The sequence below is a fragment of the Stigmatopora nigra genome, chromosome 5 (genome assembly GCF_051989575.1).
Source record: "Stigmatopora nigra isolate UIUO_SnigA chromosome 5, RoL_Snig_1.1, whole genome shotgun sequence".
Classification (NCBI taxonomy): Eukaryota; Metazoa; Chordata; class Actinopteri; order Syngnathiformes; family Syngnathidae; genus Stigmatopora; species Stigmatopora nigra.
The window spans coordinates 13826330-13848090 of record NC_135512.1 but is presented as its reverse complement, the minus strand read 5'-3'; the positions used below and the strand labels follow the sequence as shown (position 1 = coordinate 13848090).

At 34.8% G+C, this 21761-nt stretch overlaps 2 protein-coding genes across 2 annotated transcripts; both read right to left on the bottom strand.

The window, feature by feature from the left end:
* Positions 1-2535: 2535 nt before the first annotated feature.
* Positions 2536-8210, bottom strand: LOC144196837 (E3 ubiquitin-protein ligase RNF14-like). Its single transcript, XM_077717328.1, has 7 exons — positions 7950-8210; positions 6674-6804; positions 6019-6603; positions 5862-5940; positions 4632-4832; positions 2801-2967; positions 2536-2712 (listed from the first exon to the last, which is right to left on the bottom strand). The coding sequence occupies exons 1-7, from the start codon at positions 8095-8097 to the stop codon at positions 2647-2649; spliced, it is 1377 nt and encodes a 458-aa protein (XP_077573454.1). The 5' UTR covers positions 8098-8210; the 3' UTR covers positions 2536-2646.
* A 326-nt stretch (positions 8211-8536) lies between these two features.
* LOC144197247 (ankyrin repeat and MYND domain-containing protein 1-like) lies at positions 8537-21268 on the bottom strand. The gene is given in 19 exon segments (XM_077717923.1): positions 8537-9163; positions 9230-9272; positions 9337-9490; positions 10586-10687; positions 10883-11005; positions 12422-12529; positions 13173-13303; positions 13306-13492; positions 13598-13769; positions 13846-14027; positions 14524-14622; positions 15720-15818; positions 16358-16516; positions 16661-16877; positions 16984-17213; positions 18675-18722; positions 18879-19070; positions 19224-19370; positions 20759-21268. Coding segments are annotated over 19 exon segments (2853 nt in total). The 5' UTR covers positions 20924-21268; the 3' UTR covers positions 8537-8868.
* Positions 21269-21761: the final 493 nt, after the last annotated feature.

Genomic DNA, 21761 nt, shown 5'->3' with positions numbered 1-21761 from the left:
TTCTCACAGTACTTTAATCCCTCGATTATCGCGGTTAATGTAGACCAGACATGGCCTCGATAGATGAAAAACTGCGAAGTAGGATCATCCCTATCTAAAAATAAATAAATAAATAAATAAATAAAAAAGATATATATATATATATATATATATATATATATATATATATATATATATATATATATATATATATATATATATATATATATATATATATATATATATATATATATATATATATATATATATATATATATATATATATATATATATATATATATATATATATATATATATATATATATATATATATATATATATATATATATATATATATATATATATATATATATATATATATATATATATATATATATATATATATATATATATATATATATATATATATATATATATATATATATATATATATATATATATATATATATATATATATATATATATATATATATATATATATATATATATATATATATATATATATATATATATATATATATATATATATATATATATATATATATATATATATATATATATATATATATATATATATATATATATATATATATATATATATATATATATATATATATATATATATATATATATATATATATATATATATATATATATATATATATATATATATATATATATATATATATATATATATATATATATATATATATATATATATATATATATATATATATATATATATATATATATATATATATATATATATATATATATATATATATATATATATATATATATATATATATATATATATATATATATATATATATATATATATATATATATATATATATATATATATATATATATATATATATATATATATATATATATATATATATATATATATATATATATATATATATATATATATATATATATATATATATATATATATATATATATATATATATATATATATATATATATATATATATATATATATATATATATATATATATATATATATATATATATATATATATATATATATATATATATATATATATATATATATATATATATATATATATATATATATATATATATATATATATATATATATATATATATATATATATATATATATATATATATATATATATATATATATATATATATATATATATATATATATATATATATATATATATATATATATATATATATATATATATATATATATATATATATATATATATATATATATATATATATATATATATATATATATATATATATATATATATATATATATATATATATATATATATATATATATATATATATATATATATATATATATATATATATATATATATATATATATATATATATATATATATATATATATATATATATATATATATATATATATATATATATATATATATATATATATATATATATATATATATATATATATATATATATATATATATATATATATATATATATATATATATATATATATATATATATATATATATATATATATATATATATATATATATATATATATATATATATATATATATATATATATATATATATATATATATATATATATATATATATATATATATATATATATATATATATATATATATATATATATATATATATATATATATATATATATATATATATATATATATATATATATATATATATATATATATATATATATATATATATATATATATATATATATATATATATATATATATATATATATATATATATATATATATATATATATATATATATATATATATATATATATATATATATATATATATATATATATATATATATATATATATATATATATATATATATATATATATATATATATATATATATATATATATATATATATATATATATATATATATATATATATATATATATATATATATATATATATATATATATATATATATATATATATATATATATATATATATATATATATATATATATATATATATATATATATATATATATATATATATATATATATATATATATATATATATATATATATATATATATATATATATATATATATATATATATATATATATATATATATATATATATTTACTTACTTACTTACTTCAGTGCTCAATCCTAGTATTAAGCGGAGGACAGGGGAGTGTCTTCAGCTTGTGATTTTCAGCGTGGATTTTCACACTTTTATGAATTTAATAAAAAAATTTAAATAAAAAAAAAAAGAATCCTCAGAAAAAAATCTGAGCTATGGAGAAGCCGCGATATTCGAGGGATTACTGTAACGCCGGTGAAGATGTCTCCGGACAGCATAAACTACTATTTTGTTTTACTACTTGATTTGCTCTTGAAGTTATTTAAGTTAATTGATTTAGATTACATACATTAAAACAAAATTATGAAAATACACATGCATCGAAACAGTTTAAATCTATTATCAGGTTTGAGCAAATGTTGAACAAATGAGTGTCCTCCTAAAAGTACTAATAGGATAATAGCACTAATAGTGCTAATAAGAATAACATGCTCTGTACTGAAAGCGTTGAGATGTCTTGTCTGGAACTATGGTCAGGATAACCAGTAGAAACCTAGACTACACTGAGTACATCTGACAGTATTGCACCCGCCATTTTTCTGGAACACATAACAGTGGAAAAATTGCCATAAAAATAGATTTGAATAATTTTAACTTGTTTCTTTATGGGTTAAAATGTTAACATACCTCTATCCTGGTGAAGCAGTGTGGACAGTGTTTAGTATTGAGCGTCATCCAGTCCTCATTGAGGTAGTCTTCAATGGTGGGAAACTTATTACCATACCTGCTCTGTAGTAGGCGCCGTCTCTGTTTACTGCCCTTTACATAGTCATCCCATAGAGCCTTCATACCCTCTAAAACACACAAAATCTGTGAAGAGTCTGAGCTATACTAGTCGGTGTCATGTACTCAAAATATATCCTCACCAGCCTGTAAGCCTTTTGACATTAATTACACTCATCATGTATAGTCATACAACTTACGAAATTAATTGGTTCTGGTACTTTTTTCGTAACTTGAAAATTTTGTAAGTAGAAGTGTACTTTATATGTAAATTCTCTAATTCGTTCCACGGTTCTCACACAACTACCAACTAAACCCTTTAAAATTGGTCAAAGTGTCCCAATTTTGAATGAGAAAACACAAAAATGAGAAAAAAATCATAAGTAAATTATTTATTAAGGTTTTAAAATAAAATAAAGCATAGGGAAATGTGCCCTGCGCCGCTGAAATAGTTCCATCCGCGCCCGTTATAATGGGAGACATAATACCTATGTTTGTTTGCCAGATAGCGGCAAGAGCCGTTCTACCAGGGCTGAAAGCCGACCACTTTTTAGTACATTTTAGACTGTGTGCGTGAAAATATGTGCTGCATTGCATTTGTACGGTTTTTAATTGCTGAATAAGGGGGAATTGCAACCATTAATGAGGGGAGCCTATAGACAAGTGGACAAGTATGCAAGACAGAATCTTGAAACATGGATAGTGGTTGCTGAGAGACAGCCAATTGAATTACATTGGATGCTTTTATTGTCATTATATGAGATAAAATGAGAGCTCAGTAGAAGGTAGCAATGTTCTAAAGTGAAAATCAATGCATCCGAGACAATATTTTCAAAATAAAATAACGGATAATGAAACGCATTTACTTTTGGGGGGATTTTGTAGCGTTGAGTCATTTACATAAAAAAAAAAAACGTAACCTGAAAATTTCGTCCCTTTTATTTGTAAGTAGAGGTATGACTGTATTCTGTTTGTATTATCACCCATGACTCGTAGGTATTCACATAGATACTCATTTGTCCTACACTTGCTACACTTATCTTGGGACTCATAATTCTTTCTCTGGTAAGCCCTGGTTGTCCAGGAAGGCAGAATAGATTTCAACTCTAGCCGAAAGGAACCTGCCACTATTGTCAGGGCCTAAGTGATGAATCAAGTTAATTAAAAGACTAACTAGCCATAGAAAAAAACCTTATATGGAAATTTCTTTTAAAACGAAACACAGCCGCTAATATTCAAATTAATGCCCACTTTTGCTTGATGGGAAATTATTTAAAAACAGAGTCAGATATCAGAGGTTGTTGCTGTCTTAGAATGAAGCCACGCTGTTGTGAGAACCGATCCTGAGTCTCAGTATGCCAATTAATTCTCATCGTGCGTTCGCTCAGTTTGACGACATTTTTCTATTTTTTGGGGGCATTTTAGAAACATTATTATAACTCTTTAAATGCAATTGTCTCTAGATCGATTGTTCTCAAAATGCAGTCAGCAAACATTGGCAAAGGGGGACTTAAACCCACACAGGTATGAAGCAGGGGCGATAAATATCATGGGTGAAAAATTAGATGCCAAAAAATCATAAATTGCTAATGAAAAAGATTGTTGCCTGTCTTCTTAAAAACATTTTTTATAGCAGAATATTATATATTAAAATACCACATATTTTATGTAATTAGATTATAAATACTGACAAAACCCTTGTATATAGTAACTAACTGCAAACCCATTAACATACCAAGTGATCGGGGCAGATCTATCGAGCCTTGATCTGAATCTTTTTCCAGGTTATTTTTCAGCACTTTGCAGTCATTGGTTCTGTGATAAGTCTTTTTGCAGGAAATGCAGAAGGCAAATTGACAAATGGTGCAAAGGGCCAAGTTGCTGTCCTCTTTAATTACTGGAGATGCACAGGAGATGCGAGGACAGTATATCACATCTGAAAGAAGAATCACATGACACCTATAAAGCTGAAGTACTACTAACTAAAAACACAAGACTTGGAATCAATACAATCAACAAATAAATCATAATGGCTTTTTTAAATACTTTTATTTAATCTACAGCTTGTAATTTCTATATTTCCTAAAAATCATCACCTGCAGGACACAACATATTTGGCATGTACTCTTCCATATTAAAAAAAATATATATAAATATAAGTTAAATATAATTATAATTTGAATTATGAATTTAGTGATTATTTAGGAAAACAAATGTGAAAATTTTATGGAGGCCCAAGTTTGCAAAGGTATGCAAATATGAATTAATAATACAAATGAACATATTTTCCCACATACAAGCTGTATTTATCGCAAAAAAAATATGACTGGGTACGGCTTATATGCGCATAAATTAAACTTGACATGCACGAAACTGCAAGCCGACAAAGACGAAACGCCATAACGGAAGACAATGCGGCTGATGAAATTCAAAGAAATAAAAATACATCTTTTTTTTCTCGTTCGAAAGTGACAACCATCGCAGTAATTTGAACCATCGAAAAAATATCAAGCTATTTTGAAATTAGAACCAATATGGCCTCCACAAAATCTTAACCTTCTGGCAAGAAAATTGTAATTTTTTTGTCATTGAGCATCAGGTTCTCATCAAGATAGACTTATTTCTTCTTTCAAATTGAGTAATTTGATATTTTGTATTCACAAAGACAAACATCTTAACTTTCTTAAGATATTGACCCTAATCATGTGCTTTTGATTCATACAGTATCTCAGAAATGCCATGTGCGGTGATTTTTCTTAAAATTTTCCCTTCATAGTAACACATTTATACTTCATATTAAACCATGAATATGGAGGTGAAAATTGTTAATCAGTAGGCGTCTTTATACGCGAGAAATCTGTAAAATTAAATGATTTTAAGGCAATTTTAATGATGCGACTTATATGCAATAAAATACGGTAATTCGAATGAACATTCATCTCAATGCCCACATCATGTATGTTACCTGACATATCGTCCAAGGTGGATTGGAAAAGAAGACGATCATAGCGTTCAAACAGTTCATCTCCTACTAGGGTCTGCACCTTCCAAATCAAAGCAAAATAAAATCAATGATAGCGATACTTAACCCACTTCAAACCCCATTTGTACCCTAATCATACTTGTGCTTGTGAAGGTAAAGCTGTACAGCCTTCCTGAGCACAGGTGACACCATGAACGTTTCCCTCTGTTATCTGGACCTTGCAGTACTCGGCAAGACAGGCCCGACAGAAGACATGACCACATTCCTGTATTTTGATACATTCTGAACCCAGGTAACTTATGAAACACACAGCGCAGTCATAAACTGTGCTTTGAAAAACTTTCTGTGTCTGTGCTGCCTCATGGATTAATATCTGAGAGAGGAGAATTTGTGTTGGGGTCAATGAGAGGCCAGAGAAAGGATTGTGTTCATTTAAACTGTCTTGTGTTTTGTTTTTGTCATCACTGAGAAGGACAGAAGAGGGAGGGAGAGATGATGATTTGGATGATAGAGTGGTATGACTGTTTTCCTGCTCTGAAGGGGCCACATCCACTGTTCCTTGGCTATTGGATGAGGTGTGGGGGTCATTTGACAGTTCTAACAGTGAACTGATGTTCAGGAATCTGATAGTATCTTCCCTTAGAAATTGCACCCAAGAAAAGAGCACAACATCACCTCTGGTAGCATCGTAGAGATTAATGAGATGAGTTCCAAGATCTGCAAGCTGGGGATAAAATGTGTTAAATACATGTTCAAAAAAATGCTTATAAATGTTCACGTTTGGGACAGATTACCTGCTTTTGAGTCAGCCAGCTGCAACAGAGTGTGAAGTCAGGTGGAGAGGATGAGGGATAGTTCTTGGGGAGTTCAAATGTCAGATGCAGTGTTGGAAGAAATGATATTTCGTACTGCCTTAATGTGTCACCTTTGAAAGAACAATTCTTATTACGGGATTTTCTTGCATATAAGACGCCCTGTGTATAGGCCGCACCATTAAAATTGCCTTCAAATTCTTGAATTTTACAATTTCCCACGTATGATACTCAGAATTTAAAAGTAAAAATACATGAAAATGTGAGCATTTATTATTTGTTTCATCACTTTGAAAGTAAAACAAAGCCTGAATACTTTTGAGAACATTATTTCACTGTTACTAATCAATGAGAGTACGTATTCATGCGGAAGTGTCTTACGAAGAAAATTATGATTTAATGAAGATTTTTTTATTTAAAAATAATAATAACTCAACAACAAATGATGGCGACAGGGCCTATGTCCGATTATTATTATTTTTAAAAACCAAAATTTGTCTTCATTAAATCATAATTTTTCTTCATTAAATCATATTTTGCTTCATTAAATCATATTTTTCTTCATTAAATAATATTTGTTTTTCATTAAATCATATTTTTTCTTACTAGAGATAGTTTCGGCACCACAGTGCCGGCGTGATGCTCCCATTGGTGCGTTCGGGACTTGGGTCTCTCACCAGCGATTCCCATATTTTAACCACACAGGTTCGCGTAGAGCCGTATACACCCAGTAAAAGAGCCCCATATAGCTCCCGAGCCATAGGTTCCCTATCCCTGCACTACACCATCAGGTGGCATTTGATTGAATAATCAATACTATAAAAGTATATATTGGTGTGTGCAAACGTCGGAAAGATTTTGAAGAGTTTGTTAAAAACACACTTAGCTGCATGCAGGTCATTATTTTGTTGATCAATAGAGGGAAACCTCCACTAAGGCATGTGGTAATCATGCTTGGACGCACGATGGCGATGTTTTTCAACAGTTGACTACCCTTATTCAATAAGGCCCGGGTAAAATATGCAAACCACACAGCTGGACCTACCTGGATTTGAACCCGGGACCGCCCACTGTGAGGCTGACGCACTCACCACTCAATCACCTAGCCGCTTTATATATAAAATACAACTTTACATGTACTACCTGAAGCTAAAAATCAAAAGTTAGGAACCTCGTACATTTTATTTTGGAAAACTATATTTAAAACTACAATCTTGATTGTATAAGAAAGTGACAAGGACCAAAACAATGTGTTTACCTTCCTTGAGTGCCACCTTGTATCCCGAGGGCAGTAGTACTGAAACTCTTAGCTCTCCTGCTGACTTCGATTCGTGCCGAATGAATTCCTCCGGCCCAAAGATACTGAGCAGTGCAAGCAATTCATTTTCTTGCTCCTCCAAGTCCATTGCCACAACTTACATGACTGACAACACCTTGCACTTGCTTCTTCTCTCGTTTCCTGGTTGGAGTTTGTCCCATTCGTGACTCATCTGTATGATGTAACAATCAAGGCACCGGCGCAACTCTGTCAGCATTCAGGAAGTGGATATTGTATTGATTTCTCATCTCATTTACTCTCATTTCACTGAACTGCTTTATGCTCACTAGGACGGCAGGGGTGCTGGAGCCTATCCCAGCTGACTTCAGGCCAGAGGTGGAGGACACCCTAAAATGGTGACCAGCCAATCACAGGGAGAAAAACAACCATTCAGACTCAAATTTTAGACTTTTATAGTGTCCAATCAGCCTACCGTGCATGTCTTTGAAATGTCCGAGCAAACTGGAGTACCTGGAGAAAACCCACACAGGCCCAGAGAGAACATGCCAACTCCACGCAGATGGACCCAAGACTCCACTGTGAGGCCGATGCGCTAACCACTCAACCACCAGGCCGCTTATTATGATTCTTTTTATTGATGGGCAAATATTGTTTGGGTTGCACCGACTTCAACTTTTGGCGACGTAAGGTCTGTGTGAACACAAAATTCCTTTTGAGGACGATGCATAGTGCTAGCAATGCGATTTTGCGTGACAGATAGTTTGGTGTGAACACAGCATAATAAATGACTGCATTTTGTCAGACTTGTACACTGCATTCCGTCCAAAGTCCATCAAATGTGTATGTACTATTTATTAGGAATATGCAGCATTGGATTCACAAGATGAAACGATTTTAGTTATTTTGATTTTTTCTTTTTAGTTGGACAAGTTCGGCGAGCCATATTAAAAAGCCCTGCATGTCGTATAAAGCCTGGCGGCCATTCTTTGTCTAGTTTAGAGCGGCAGGTCTTTCTCTTCTCCTCCTGCCTGATTTGTTCAGCCACTGCTTGGATACACTCTTCCTTGTGTCCCTTATTCCATGATTTTAATTTACAATTTGTTGAGCAGAAGAGAACTCTGTGACAGCGAGTGCACGCATTTAGTGTCACAGACGCTGAGCGCCCACAATGGTAACAGAATCTAAATGGTATCCTGAGAAGGAAAAGAGTCAGTTAGAGATACATTCCCTGTTTAATGAATGGGACAATTATGACTTACCATGTGATAGGAGGTTTGTCGTCACTGGAAGTAGCTTCTTCACCTATGAGCAAAGTCGCTAGTCAAAGGGAGGAGTCGACACATTTATGAAAATGATATGTACTTACTATTTTGGACAAGTTTTTTGATCTCAATCTCTTTCTCAACGGCCTTGCATCTAAGGAGATCTCCCATTAAACTAAGCAGGTTACGACGTGCTTTGAATGTTTCTCTCTCCTCCATGTTGAGCCTATGAAATGGCGTTTTGGCGATATGAGAGTCCTAGATGGCAGTAATTCAAACACTAATTAGATACTGGATAGTTGTCATACAAAAAGTTAAACAAAAATAGATATAAATAAACTGTAAATGCATGGGATCATTTGTCAATTCCATGCTTTTAAATTAGATGTGTGGCAAATGTTTAGACAATTGTACAATGTTTGATATATAAATTGTTTTCTCACAGTGTGAAACACAGGCAGACTATAAGAGAAAGGTACCGTATTTTCTCGCATAAGCCACATCCTTAAAATTGCCTTAAATTCATTGAATTCATATTCATGGCTTTATTAGGGAGTGCAAATGTGGTACTTTGAAGGGGAAATCATTAGAAAAATCATTGCACATGGTATTGCTGATACAGTATGAATCACATGCACATTATGATTTGGGTCAAAATCATAATGGAGTTAGTAATTCATCCAGTAACGGTTGCTTTCTTGCTGCAAAACAGAAAATAACCACCAAGTAGTAAATGTTAATTTGCCGAAAGCAAAAAACGTATAGCAACGTTGTAAGTCTTGTGCATGTAAACTGTACCCTTGATGCATCTCATCTCATTTTCTGAACCGCTTTGTCCTCATTAGGGTTGTGGGGGGTGCTGAAGCCTATCTCAGCTGACTCAAGGCCAGCCAATCGCAGGGCATAAGGAGACGGAAAACCATGCACACTCACACCAATATCTAGGGGCAATTTAGTGTCCAATCAGCCTACCATGCATGTTTTTGGATTGAGGGAGAAAACCAGAATACCCAGAGGAAACACACGCTGGCAAACATGCAAACTCCTAGGTGGACGTGGCCTGGATTTGAACCCGGGATCTCAGAGCTGTGGGGCCAATGTGCTATCCGCTCGGACCACCGAGCTCCCCTATCCTTGATTCAGTCATCATTTTTTTACAAATACGGCTTATATGTGAGAAAATACGATATGTTTTTATTTATTTATTTAAAAGACGAGTGAATTACAGAGGGATTTGTGTATTATTTTTTTCCTTGTAAAACAGACCACTGGTCTAAAATAAAAAAGTTTATATTAAATCACAGAATTTAACCACATTTTAATAAATGTTATTTATGCATGCAAGTGTCTTACTTGGTTGAAAGAGAAGTGTGCATAGTCAACTGCAGTTCCCTTGGTATCACCAATTTGAACTGGCATTAACATGTCAGCACCAGCCTTTTCTAACATATCCAACTATGTCACAGATTATACAAAAAAAAAATGGAAAAAAAATACAGTGAGACAAAATGGTGTTTAATGAAACAATGTGGTCTTTTTGACTGATTTTTTTTATATTGTGGAAAAGTATAAGAACTTCTTGCAATTTCCCCATAAAATGGGCATGATCGATGGCCTACTTTTAGGGAAATGGTGTGTGGTTAACTATACCAGTGTTTCTCTTTTGTCATCCAAGTTGTAGCTGAAGTTACTGAGAGCACAAAGAGCATTTCCAACTCCGGGACCTAATGGAATGTTGGGATCAGCACCTCCTTGTAACAGCTCCTTCACTGCCTACACAGAGAAACAAAAGAAAACAAGAAAGCATGCAGAAACATGGCGTTTAGTTGGCGTGTAATCGAATCATTGACTGGGACGTCAACCAGGCATTTGCCCCCAATGATTTAAAGCACTCTATATACTGCTGAAGACAAATGCCAAGCAGCTACACTCTTTTCCTCTCAAAATTTGCGAAGCTCAAATATGTGCAATCGGCAATGTCTTTTTCTATGGGTGGGAACTGGAACACACTGGCTGTTAACTAACTGGTTGCAGTACCAGGTCGTTTGGTCGCCGGTCTTTTGGTCACCCGGAAGGTTATTGATAATTACTATTTAAATCGTAATTTTTCTCGTATCTAGAGATTATTATTTGCTCGAAATTTTACTCGTATCTTGAAATTCTTGTATGTCAGGGTGATCGTATGTCGAGGTACCACTGTAACAGAAGGAAATGCATTTACTGTATTTTCACGACTATATGGCGCATTGCATTTAAAGGCGCAGCGTCAGTAATGAGTGCTATTTCTGTATTTGACACACACAAAGGACGCACCACTTTAAGGCGTACTGCTCTGCATTACCACTAGATGGTGCTGCGCTAAAGGGACTATCAACAAAACAGTCAGCCTAACTTTATTAATAGATTACAAATCAGCTTTCTGACAACTCCATTCACTCCCAACATTAATAAACAACAGTTTAGATTACTAGTATTTTCTTGACACAGCAATAGCATAATAACTCATGTTGAACAGGTGGGCATCTCATCAGTCGTCATTAATCGAGTTAGTAATTTCTGCCTTCCTGAAAGCTCGGATCAGAGTTGAAATTTCCACTGGGAATGACGACGAACTTAGAATTAATGTGCTATAATGTATATATCTGTATATAATATAGATATATCTAGTTCGGAGTCTAGCTTTGAATGCACTGTTGACGCCAACATCTAGCGGCAGGAGTTCTTTTGTGAATCCAGCCGGAATGACGGCGAGCACCAAATTAGTGTGCTTACCGTAATACTGGGTGTATTGACAAAATAACTATTTATCCCAGCAGTTGCTGCGCAGTACTTTTTATGAGGGGAAAATAGTAATGTCGGGGGCTGCTTCCCATAGTTGTGAGAGCTGTAGAGGATGGTGTACCCTATCGACTATTTTATTTTATTTTATCGTGATAACAATTTTAGTATTAGTCCATATATGAAGTGCACTGGATTATAAGGTGCCATGTTTATTTTGGAGAAAATTTAAGACTTTTAAGTGCGCCTTATAGTCGTGATAATACGGTACTTTTGGGTGGAATTCGTAACTTGGATCTTTTTTTGCATCTCGAGTCACTCATTTGCATATAAAAATTTCGTACCTAGAGCCATTCGTAAGTAAATAAGTACATATGGACCCTTTTAAATAATGCATGTGAAGATATTTACCATTTCATTGCCACTTGATATAGCCAAGGAAAGTGGTGAATGTCCACTCCACAGGAGATCTGTTCTGGCTCTGTGAGAGAGCAAGAGCGAGACTGCTTTGCATGCGTTCTGTATTAAAACAAGCACAAAATACATTTTTTTGCTGTTCACTTACAGGTCATTCAAAAATTGGAAGATATTTGCGCATGGAAATTCTTCAAAATTAAGCCTTCACTTTTCAGATTATCTGCTACTCATAATAATGAAATCTGAAAGGCTTGATTAGTAACTTATTTTACAGATCAGATCGGGATTTTTATATTGGTGTTTGCAATACTTAGTATCATCAATAATATTTTTGGTAGTGATACGCTCCTGTGATATGGTGACATCACGTAATTAAAAAACATCAACTTGATCAAGTTATGAACAACTATTTCAAAGACAGAGTGAGTACCACAAGAATTTTCCACTTTGTCCTTAAATTAGTATTCAAAGATTATTTGCTGATCATTTGTGATTATCCTACAGAAACAAAAGAATCAGTATGGACTTGCTGTCCAATGGCATGGTGTGTTCACAGCTTGGTAAACATTTCACTTTAGGGAATCAAATGTCTAATGTAGATTGTAGTGTTTTATTTGAAGCATAAACCCTGATTATCTTGGTTTTCCTCCCACGAATACATTCCACAATTTTCTCTTTTTCTGTCAAAAATCCCCACTATATTTAGCAATGCTCATTGTGGCATTGCTCTACTGTAATTTCTCACCAAGTGATCAGTTTCTCTTTGGCAGACTATATGCAGAGCAGTTCGGCCTCCTTCTAGGGGATTTGGCTCCCAAGGTATCCTGCATGATTTTCTGATTGTTATGGAAACCTGCAAAACAATCATAAATGATACGTTTTTGTAGCAATTTAACTTTGACCAAACCAGATCATATACGCCACCTTGTCTAGTTCATAGATCTCATTCTGGTCAGATGCTCGTGCATCTGGGTCAGACAAAGCATGCAGCAGCATTTCTATGATTTTTGGACTTTCCGGGCCTGGCAGTGTTGCAGCCACATGCAGAGGATAATGGCCTTTCCTCTACAATAAAAGAATTGGTGTTAAATTATCTGAGGATTTTTAGTTGTTTTTAAAAATAACAGATATAAAAAAAACCCACATCATTAAAAGTAAAAGAAATGCTACCTTAAGTGAGAGAGCAATATCAGTGTGAGCTCCACTCAGTAAAAGTCTCCTGACCGTTTCAGGATCTCTCGCCATAATGGCCAGAAAGAGGACAGGTAAGGGGACTTTGGAAATATTAGGGTTAGCTCCCCGATCCAATAACAGATTCAGTGTGGACAAACGAAAACGGTGCCTAATGGCGAAAGTAAAAACAGCCAAAGTACAAAGGAGGGGAAAAGAAAATGGGAAGAGATTTCCAACAGACTTACAAGAATTTTTTTGCCGCTATTTTGCGAACCGTCTCCTCAGTCTCAGAATACTGAGGAAACCCAGTGTGACTCAGAGCTTCAGCTGCGACTTGCAGGAGATTTTCTGAGACTTCTATGTTGTAGCTGTACATGGAGCAAGAAGAAGAAAAGTATTGTTCCCGCCGGATAAATTCATTGTCCAGCTGCAAACACGAGAAAGAGTTTGGTGAGCAATAATCTATGCAATCAGGGACAATAAGAGCCTAATTGTGTGCACTTCTACACTTAGTCTCATTTCATTTTGGGAACCGCTTTATCCTCACTAGGGTCACGGGGGATGCTGGAGCCTATCCCAGAGACGGGGGACACCGTGAATCGGCGGCCAGGCAATCGCAAGACACAAAGAGATGGACAACCATGCACCCTCACAACCATGCCTCGGGGCAATTTTGAGTGTCCAATCAGGCTAGCATGCATGTTTTTGGAATCTGGGAAGAAACTGGAGTACCCAGAGGAAACCCACGCAGGCCCAGGCAGAACATGTAAATTCCACATAGGTGGGACGTGACCTCCATTTGAAGCTAAGACCCCAGAGCTGTGAGGCCGGCACGCTAACGGCTCACTCCACTAGATCGCCCATTCTACACTTTGTTATTCATTGTATTCCCCATTGGCTATTATTTACAGGTCAATTATCACCTGATACGTTCCTTTCAAAAATTGCCCGGTCTCCTGGTTCTCTCCGTTGGAATCATTTGTAAGAGTGAACTCGTCTTCAGGGAGCTCTTCAACGATTTCCTGTGGAGTAATGATTAAACATGTAATTTGTAAAACAAGGGTGCTCAACCTTTTTTGCCAAAAGATCTACTTTTTAAGGAGCCAAGTTTGGGTGATTTACCCTTTTTTCCAGGCCAATGACAAAGCTCAGAATTTAGGTATGCTGATGTAATATATACCTGATGCCAGTAAGGACCTAAAGTAGTGTAGGCACATAGTAATCATGCTTGGACTCGCGATTGGGGTGTATCCCAGCTCAAGTCTCCGATAGAACGTTATTGTATTTTTTACTGGATCAAATCGTACTATCATGCAATCTACCTATAGTACCTTAGCAAATGACTGGTAGCTCGCGTTCGACGTATTGAGCACCTTTAGTGTAAATTGTACACACAAATTTTACGTGTCTTTAAAGAAGTTACAGTGGTACCTCTACATACGAGCAGCTCTACCAATGAGATGCTTGATATACGAGAATTTTTTTTAGCAAATAATTAAATCTAGGTACGAGGAACATTTCGAGCAAATAATTAGCTCTAGAGATGGGAAAAAAATTGAGATGCGAGAAAGCCAGGGGGCCATGACAAGAGAGGCTGTTTATCATTGTAGCGCACTGTCTTCTTTGCCGCATCTCTTTTGTGTATAACAGATATCTACGAGCACTGGGCAGTTTCTTCACGAGTTTCTCCCACATATGGACCAGAAAACACACAACGCGCATGAGGGCTTTCTGGGTAATGAAGTATACTCGTGCACACAACATCAATAGCCAATGGCACCATTTCTCAGAATAAAACTTCATTACCCACAATTATAACGCGGGTAGGCTGAGCTGTTGCATTTTTAAAGTTTTTTCAGAGGGTTGAACAAATTTAGTTTTAGTTAATTTCAATGGGAAACGTTCGTTTGAGTTACGGGAAGATCGACATACGAGCTCAGTCTCGGAACGAATTAAGTTAGTATATAGAAGTACCATTGTATAGGCAATTTGAGTACAGCTTAAAAAAATAAAAAGCACGGAGTAAAAATGTATTCAATCAGGGACAATAAGATCCTAATTGTTTCCACTTCTATTCATTTTACTGCACAATGGCTAGTATTTACAGGTCAATTATCACCTGATTCGAATCCTTCAAAAATAGCGTGTTGTCCTGGTTGCCTTCATTAGAGTCATTTGTAAGAGTGAACTCAGTTTTAGGGAGCTCTTCAACGATATCCTGTGGAGTAATGATTAAACATGTAATGTGTAAAATTTACGCACAAATTGGGCATTTGAGTACAGCTACGTTGTCGCTAAGCCAGTCACAGTAGCCTCAGCATTTAATTTAGCTTGAGGTGCACAATCAGCAAGAAGAACATAAAAAGCACTAGGAGCTGGAATTAAAGGAACTCATTAAAAAGGAAAAATAAATATTGATATATGACACTTCATTTTGGTAATGGTAGCATATTTCATAAAACTTTTCTATAGGCTTTGTAATGTAACACTCAATGGCTATAAAATCAATTATATATTGATTTTGTTTCTATACCCCAAAAACGAGTCTGTTCTCTCAATTATTTTCTAGCAAATCTCGAAAAACCAAATGTTTTTAAATTAATGTGATAAGCAATTTTTAACAATTAGATCAACAATGATTTACAAAAATAAAAAGCCCATGTGTTTAAAAAAATAGTGATGTGTAAATATATTAAATTATCCAAGTTTTGGGATGCTGGAACTATGGTAGCCCCTATGAACATGACCATATCTTACCTCTGTATCTTCTGGAGGTCCAGAAAATGCGCACAAACATTGGATTGGATAGTAAAGGACATGACACACTGACAAACAAGACATGCCCTCAGAATTCAGCCTGTCAATATAAGCTCCCATATCTAGTAACAGGTTAATCACATCATTGTGGCAGTTGATCTGAAAAACAACCAAAAAAATACAGTAAATCAGGACAGAATGTTGACACAATTGAAAATAAAACAGCTTTTAAGTGACAAATTCAATAAATCTAACAGCATAAAATGATAACATGTATCATAATGACACGAGAACATGCTTTACCGTGGCAGCAATAAGTGCAGTGTGCCCTTGAGAGTCTGCCACGTCAGGGTGGACACAGCCTTCTAGGAGAATCTGTAAAACACTCTGTCGCTCTCCTATGGAAGCTTGATGGATTAGAAGCTCAGATGCGACTTCCAATGGTCCTTTTGGCCCAAAAAAGTCTCTTTTACAAGAAAGTACGTTGGCAACAGGCCAGTCCAATATTTCAGCCTGTTGTCTGAAAAACAAAAAGAAACCAAAATATAATACCAGAAATTTGAGGGTGGTTTTCAACCACACTTTTCGATTTGTACATATTTGGTACCACTTTTGTTGTTTGTAACCTGTGTCTGTGAATATGAGCCAACATCTTAGCTGATAAGCGCTGAACAGAAGGTGGATCTTCGTCTGGGTGGGAATCAGGTTCCCACATCTGGCCAAAAAAATGCTCGTCGAATTCTCTTCTAACATGTGGGAGCAACAGTAGTTGATCAATATCAGTAGAATAATTCTCAATCCCAGAGGGAAGTCTAGAAATGTCGTCATAGAGCTGCAATCGATCATCTCGGTCTACCTAAACAAGAATGTAAACTTTAATAAATACTGTGCAAAAGCAAACATGGCATTTTGGCTTCTGTGATCTTTCTTCACAAATTGAACTGATAACTAAACTATAAAGTAAGCGACAGGAGGACAAGTGTTGTAGGTGAAATTACAGAAATGTATGGTTTGTGTGCTTCCTGACACACGGCAATAAAGTGTTGTTTCCACCAGTCTCTTGATTAACTCATCGGCTGGCATTCACAGCAAAGATTTCCAATCCATTTGAACTAGGGGGGGGCAGTATTATTAGCCACACGTTTTTTAATTTGTTACAGAATTTTCACAAAAACTCAAATAAATGTAACGTATATCAAAATTTAAAAAAAACCTGTGGCAATTGGATTGCGTGGCGTAAGTATTTGTATTGGATCAAAATGCATCCGTGCTTTGACCAATATGCAGTCATGGCTTTTTTTGCAAAGCCTTTAGACTGGGTATTTTGGCTGACACTTCTCAGCCACCATGAATAAAGACTTTTGTTTCTAACTTATTGGAAAAGTTTGTGTACACAATTTGCAAAAGTAATGCGCTGACGGTACCCCACCACCCCTTAGAAAAAAAATGCTGTCAAAAGAGGGATTCACACATGCTTGTACCTGCAGAAGGACAAACATTAAAATATTTTTATTTCTGCCCTTCTCAAGCTTTAGCAAAGCTGCCTTTGACTAATGAGACTACAACTAATGAGACAGTTGTCCAAATTTGTCCTCTGTAGAGAATATTTGAAAAACTAAATTTATCTCCAGCCCAGTGCATCTAATCACTAACTTTTGAGCTCTATAGAAGATATTCAGAGCTTTCTTTCCAAAGATACCAATTTTTTTTCTGCAATATTCAAATTTCTTCACCTAGATTGGGGAATTTCAAAATAAATGTGATTGGATAACATTTTATTCCCTGGTAGTCACGAGGATAGCTAGCCTTTTTATTATGTTGATCACTATATCTATTTCTATTTATTGATTATTTATTCTATATTGCTATAAAATGAACAGTGGATGTTGGCAAAGTAACATTTACTATTTGTTGGTTATTTTCTGTTTTGCAGTAACAAAACAACCATTACTGGATAAATTACTACCTTCTATATATTGACCCTAATAATGTGCCTTTGATTCATACAATATCTCAGAAATACCACGTGCAAGGATTTTTCTTAAGATTTTCCCTTCAAAGTAACACATTTGTACTCCCTATTAAAACCATGACTATGGAGGTGAAAATTGTAAATCAAGGAGCGGCTTATATGCGAGAAATTGTAAAATTCAATGGTTTTAAGGCAATTTTGATAGTGCAGCATATATGCGGAGGCGGCTTATATGAGAGAAAATACAGTAGGTCAGTGAATAACCACAAGCTCGCAATAAGAACCAATGAGTTAATTTGTTTGGGTTAAAGTAAAATTATGTTTGTAATTCTCAAAATACTTAACCCCTGAATCTGTCTGGGTGTTTCCCTCGGAGAGAACTCTTTGTGGAGTCTGGTAAGAAATAAAGAGTGGACATTTACAATAAGTCTTGATGCTAAGGTGATTCCATATATTACAAGATTGAGGCTGTATGAACTGTAATACTATTAAATAAGAATGGATACCAGGACCAGTGTAAAACTGGTTTTAAGCACTTAAATTACTCACCTCTCCCAAATTTAAAATGGTAGTTTGCTCCAAGTCGACAGAATAGTCAGTAAACTCGTTTAGGCGGAAGCTACCTTCCACAGTATTGCACAGTTGAATCAGATGCTTTCCATGCCAAATACCCACATCTTGACATCCATATGGCACACTAAACACACCGGGACCAAACCTCTGGTCGGCATGGTACAGACCCTGAAAAGCAAAATCATTATTTAGTGGTGCAATGGACTTTCATTATCCTGCTTAATGCCTATAGGCACCAGCGAGGCTCAGATAGGCCAGCGACCTCATGAAGATAAAGTGCTACAGACAACGAGTGAGTGTATTTTTTTTAATGAATGTTACCTTAAATAATGCTCCATCAGGGAAAATGTGTTTACCATATCCTTCTCTCCAGTTGAGGTAGAATTTCCCATAGAATTTATTGTCTGATGGCCAATAGTACATTCCATCACCATGTCTGTAGTCTTTGTAAAAAGAGCCTTCGTAGAACTAAACAACAGACAAATTACTAGTCTTACTAAGGGATTTCTTCATATATTGCAGTTGTTTATCGTTTTGTTTTTAACAATTTGAGGAAAGTCACTATAGTGGACAGTTAGGTGTTGATTTCTGATCACGCTTATGAAAAAAAATGGAGAAAAAAATTCTAATTTACATTTTCATAATACAGGGTGACCCAAAAAGATGCGTACCCATCAGTTTCGAAAACGTTTCCATTGGTACGCATCTTTTTTTACTACATACATGCGTGAAAGGTTAGGCACAGTATTGTCTAAACCAGACATTGCCAAACTACGGCCCACGGGCCACAGCCGGCCCGTGAGGCCTATTAATCCGGCCCGCCCACGTTGTCCAAATAATGTTTTTGTTTTTATTTTTTATTTTTCCCACGATGGCGCTGTCACACGGAAGCCAGTGGCAGTAGCTGTCTACTCTTATTTGTTTTTTTTTTGTGTTTTACAGCCCCTCTATTTTTTTTTTAATTACATTTTAATATTTCTTAATACATTCCTTTTTACTTTACTTTGTACTTAATACTTTTTACTTTAATGATGAGTGATGAGCATGTAGTCCTTTTTTTCTGTTTGTTTCATATGTACCGTTAACGAATGCAGTTTTATATATGTATCGTATCTTGTGCTGACCCGGACCATCAGTCAATTTTTTTAAGTCAACGTGGCCCCCGGGCCGAAAAGTTTGCCCAGCCCTGGTCTAAACCTTTTCTCCGAGGACTGTTTTGTTTAAATAAATAAGAATGCAGGGCCCAACTTGACTCCTTCCAACTTTTGTTTGTAAAACAGAATCAGAATGAGAAAAAAAAACCAAAGTTTAGGTTTTTAAAATGTATATATTTTTAATTATTGACTCATTGGCACGCCGGACGGGAGGCGTTAGCCCACCTGTCTAACAGTTCTGAGAGGGTTCAATCCCAGGGTCAGACCTTCCTGTTTGGAGATTGGAATGTTATCCCCTTGTGTGGGTTTTCTCCGGGTACTCCAGTTTCCTCCCACGGTGCCAAGACATGCATAGTAGGCTGGCTGAAGACCCTTAATTGGCCCAAGGTATGAGTGTGAGTGTGCATGGTTCTCCGTCTCCTATTGCCCTGTGATTGCCTGGCCACCGATTGAGGCTCCAGCACCCTCCGCGACCGTAAAGCAGTTCACAATGAGTATTAGGTTTTGACGGGAAGCACTTTTTTTTTTTTTTAAAGAAATGCAACAGAATGTAGATTTGGTGCTAGTCTGAAAAAAATCGACAGCAAGCCGTAGTTTGGATACACGGTAGGCTAAAAGGGGTCACTAATAATACAGCTACATTTCTATCAAGTTTCAGTTTTATGTACGCTATGGGTGAGTGGACAGAGAAAAAAGTCTTACCTCCCCATTTTTCCAGGTATACTTTCCCTCACCCTGTTTAAGGCCATCCACAAACTCTCCCTCGTATCTCGAGCCGTCGAGAAACTCCTGAACACCAAATCCTTGCCGTTTCTCCTGACATATTTCTCTGACCGGACTCTGTGGACTATTTGGAGGGCTTGACATTTAAATAGGAACTTCAATTAACAAAAATAACAGTTTGAACACCTCCAGGCATATTTCGTTGAATTTGAGAATATTGACGCGAGTAAGCCCCTCCCCACGTGCTCAACTCATGGATTAATGATGTATTGCTCTGAATGACAATTTAGAGAAATGACACATCATCAAAGTGCGTCACAAAATGACGTTTTCCGTTCTCGCCCAAACATGTTTTTCTCGGATGAACCATTAAAATCCATATACAGAGTATCAGTGGACAGCTATTAAAAAGTTGGCACTGAAGACTAGTGATAGGTTTATGAGGCATCATCGTTTCGACAGTGACACTGCTTAGACTGTGTTGACACTGCGTTGTTTATACTGACACCTGGTGGACATAAAAATCCCTACGGGAAAAACAATTGACAGACTGAAGTGACAAATTCATGACCGATTGTATCCACTTACCATCATTTACGTCTTTGCATTCGCATTATTTTGCTCCATGTCATGTGATTAAAAATGCTCTTTATTTTTTACGTGAACATCTGTCATCTCATCTTTATCCTCACTAGGGTCGTGGGGGTGCTGGAGCCCATCCCAGCTGACTTTGGACCCGAAGCCTGAATTGGTGGCCAGCCAATCGCAGAGCACAAGGAGACAAACAACCATTCACCGTCTCACTCATAACTAGGGGCAATTTGAAGTGTCCAATCAGCCTACCACGCATGTCTTCGAAATGTGGGAGGAAACCAGAGTACCCAGGGAACACCCACATAGGCCTGGCGAGAGCATGCAAATGCCACACAGCTATATACCAACCTGGATTCAAACCCAGGTCCCCCACTGGGAGGCCAACGCG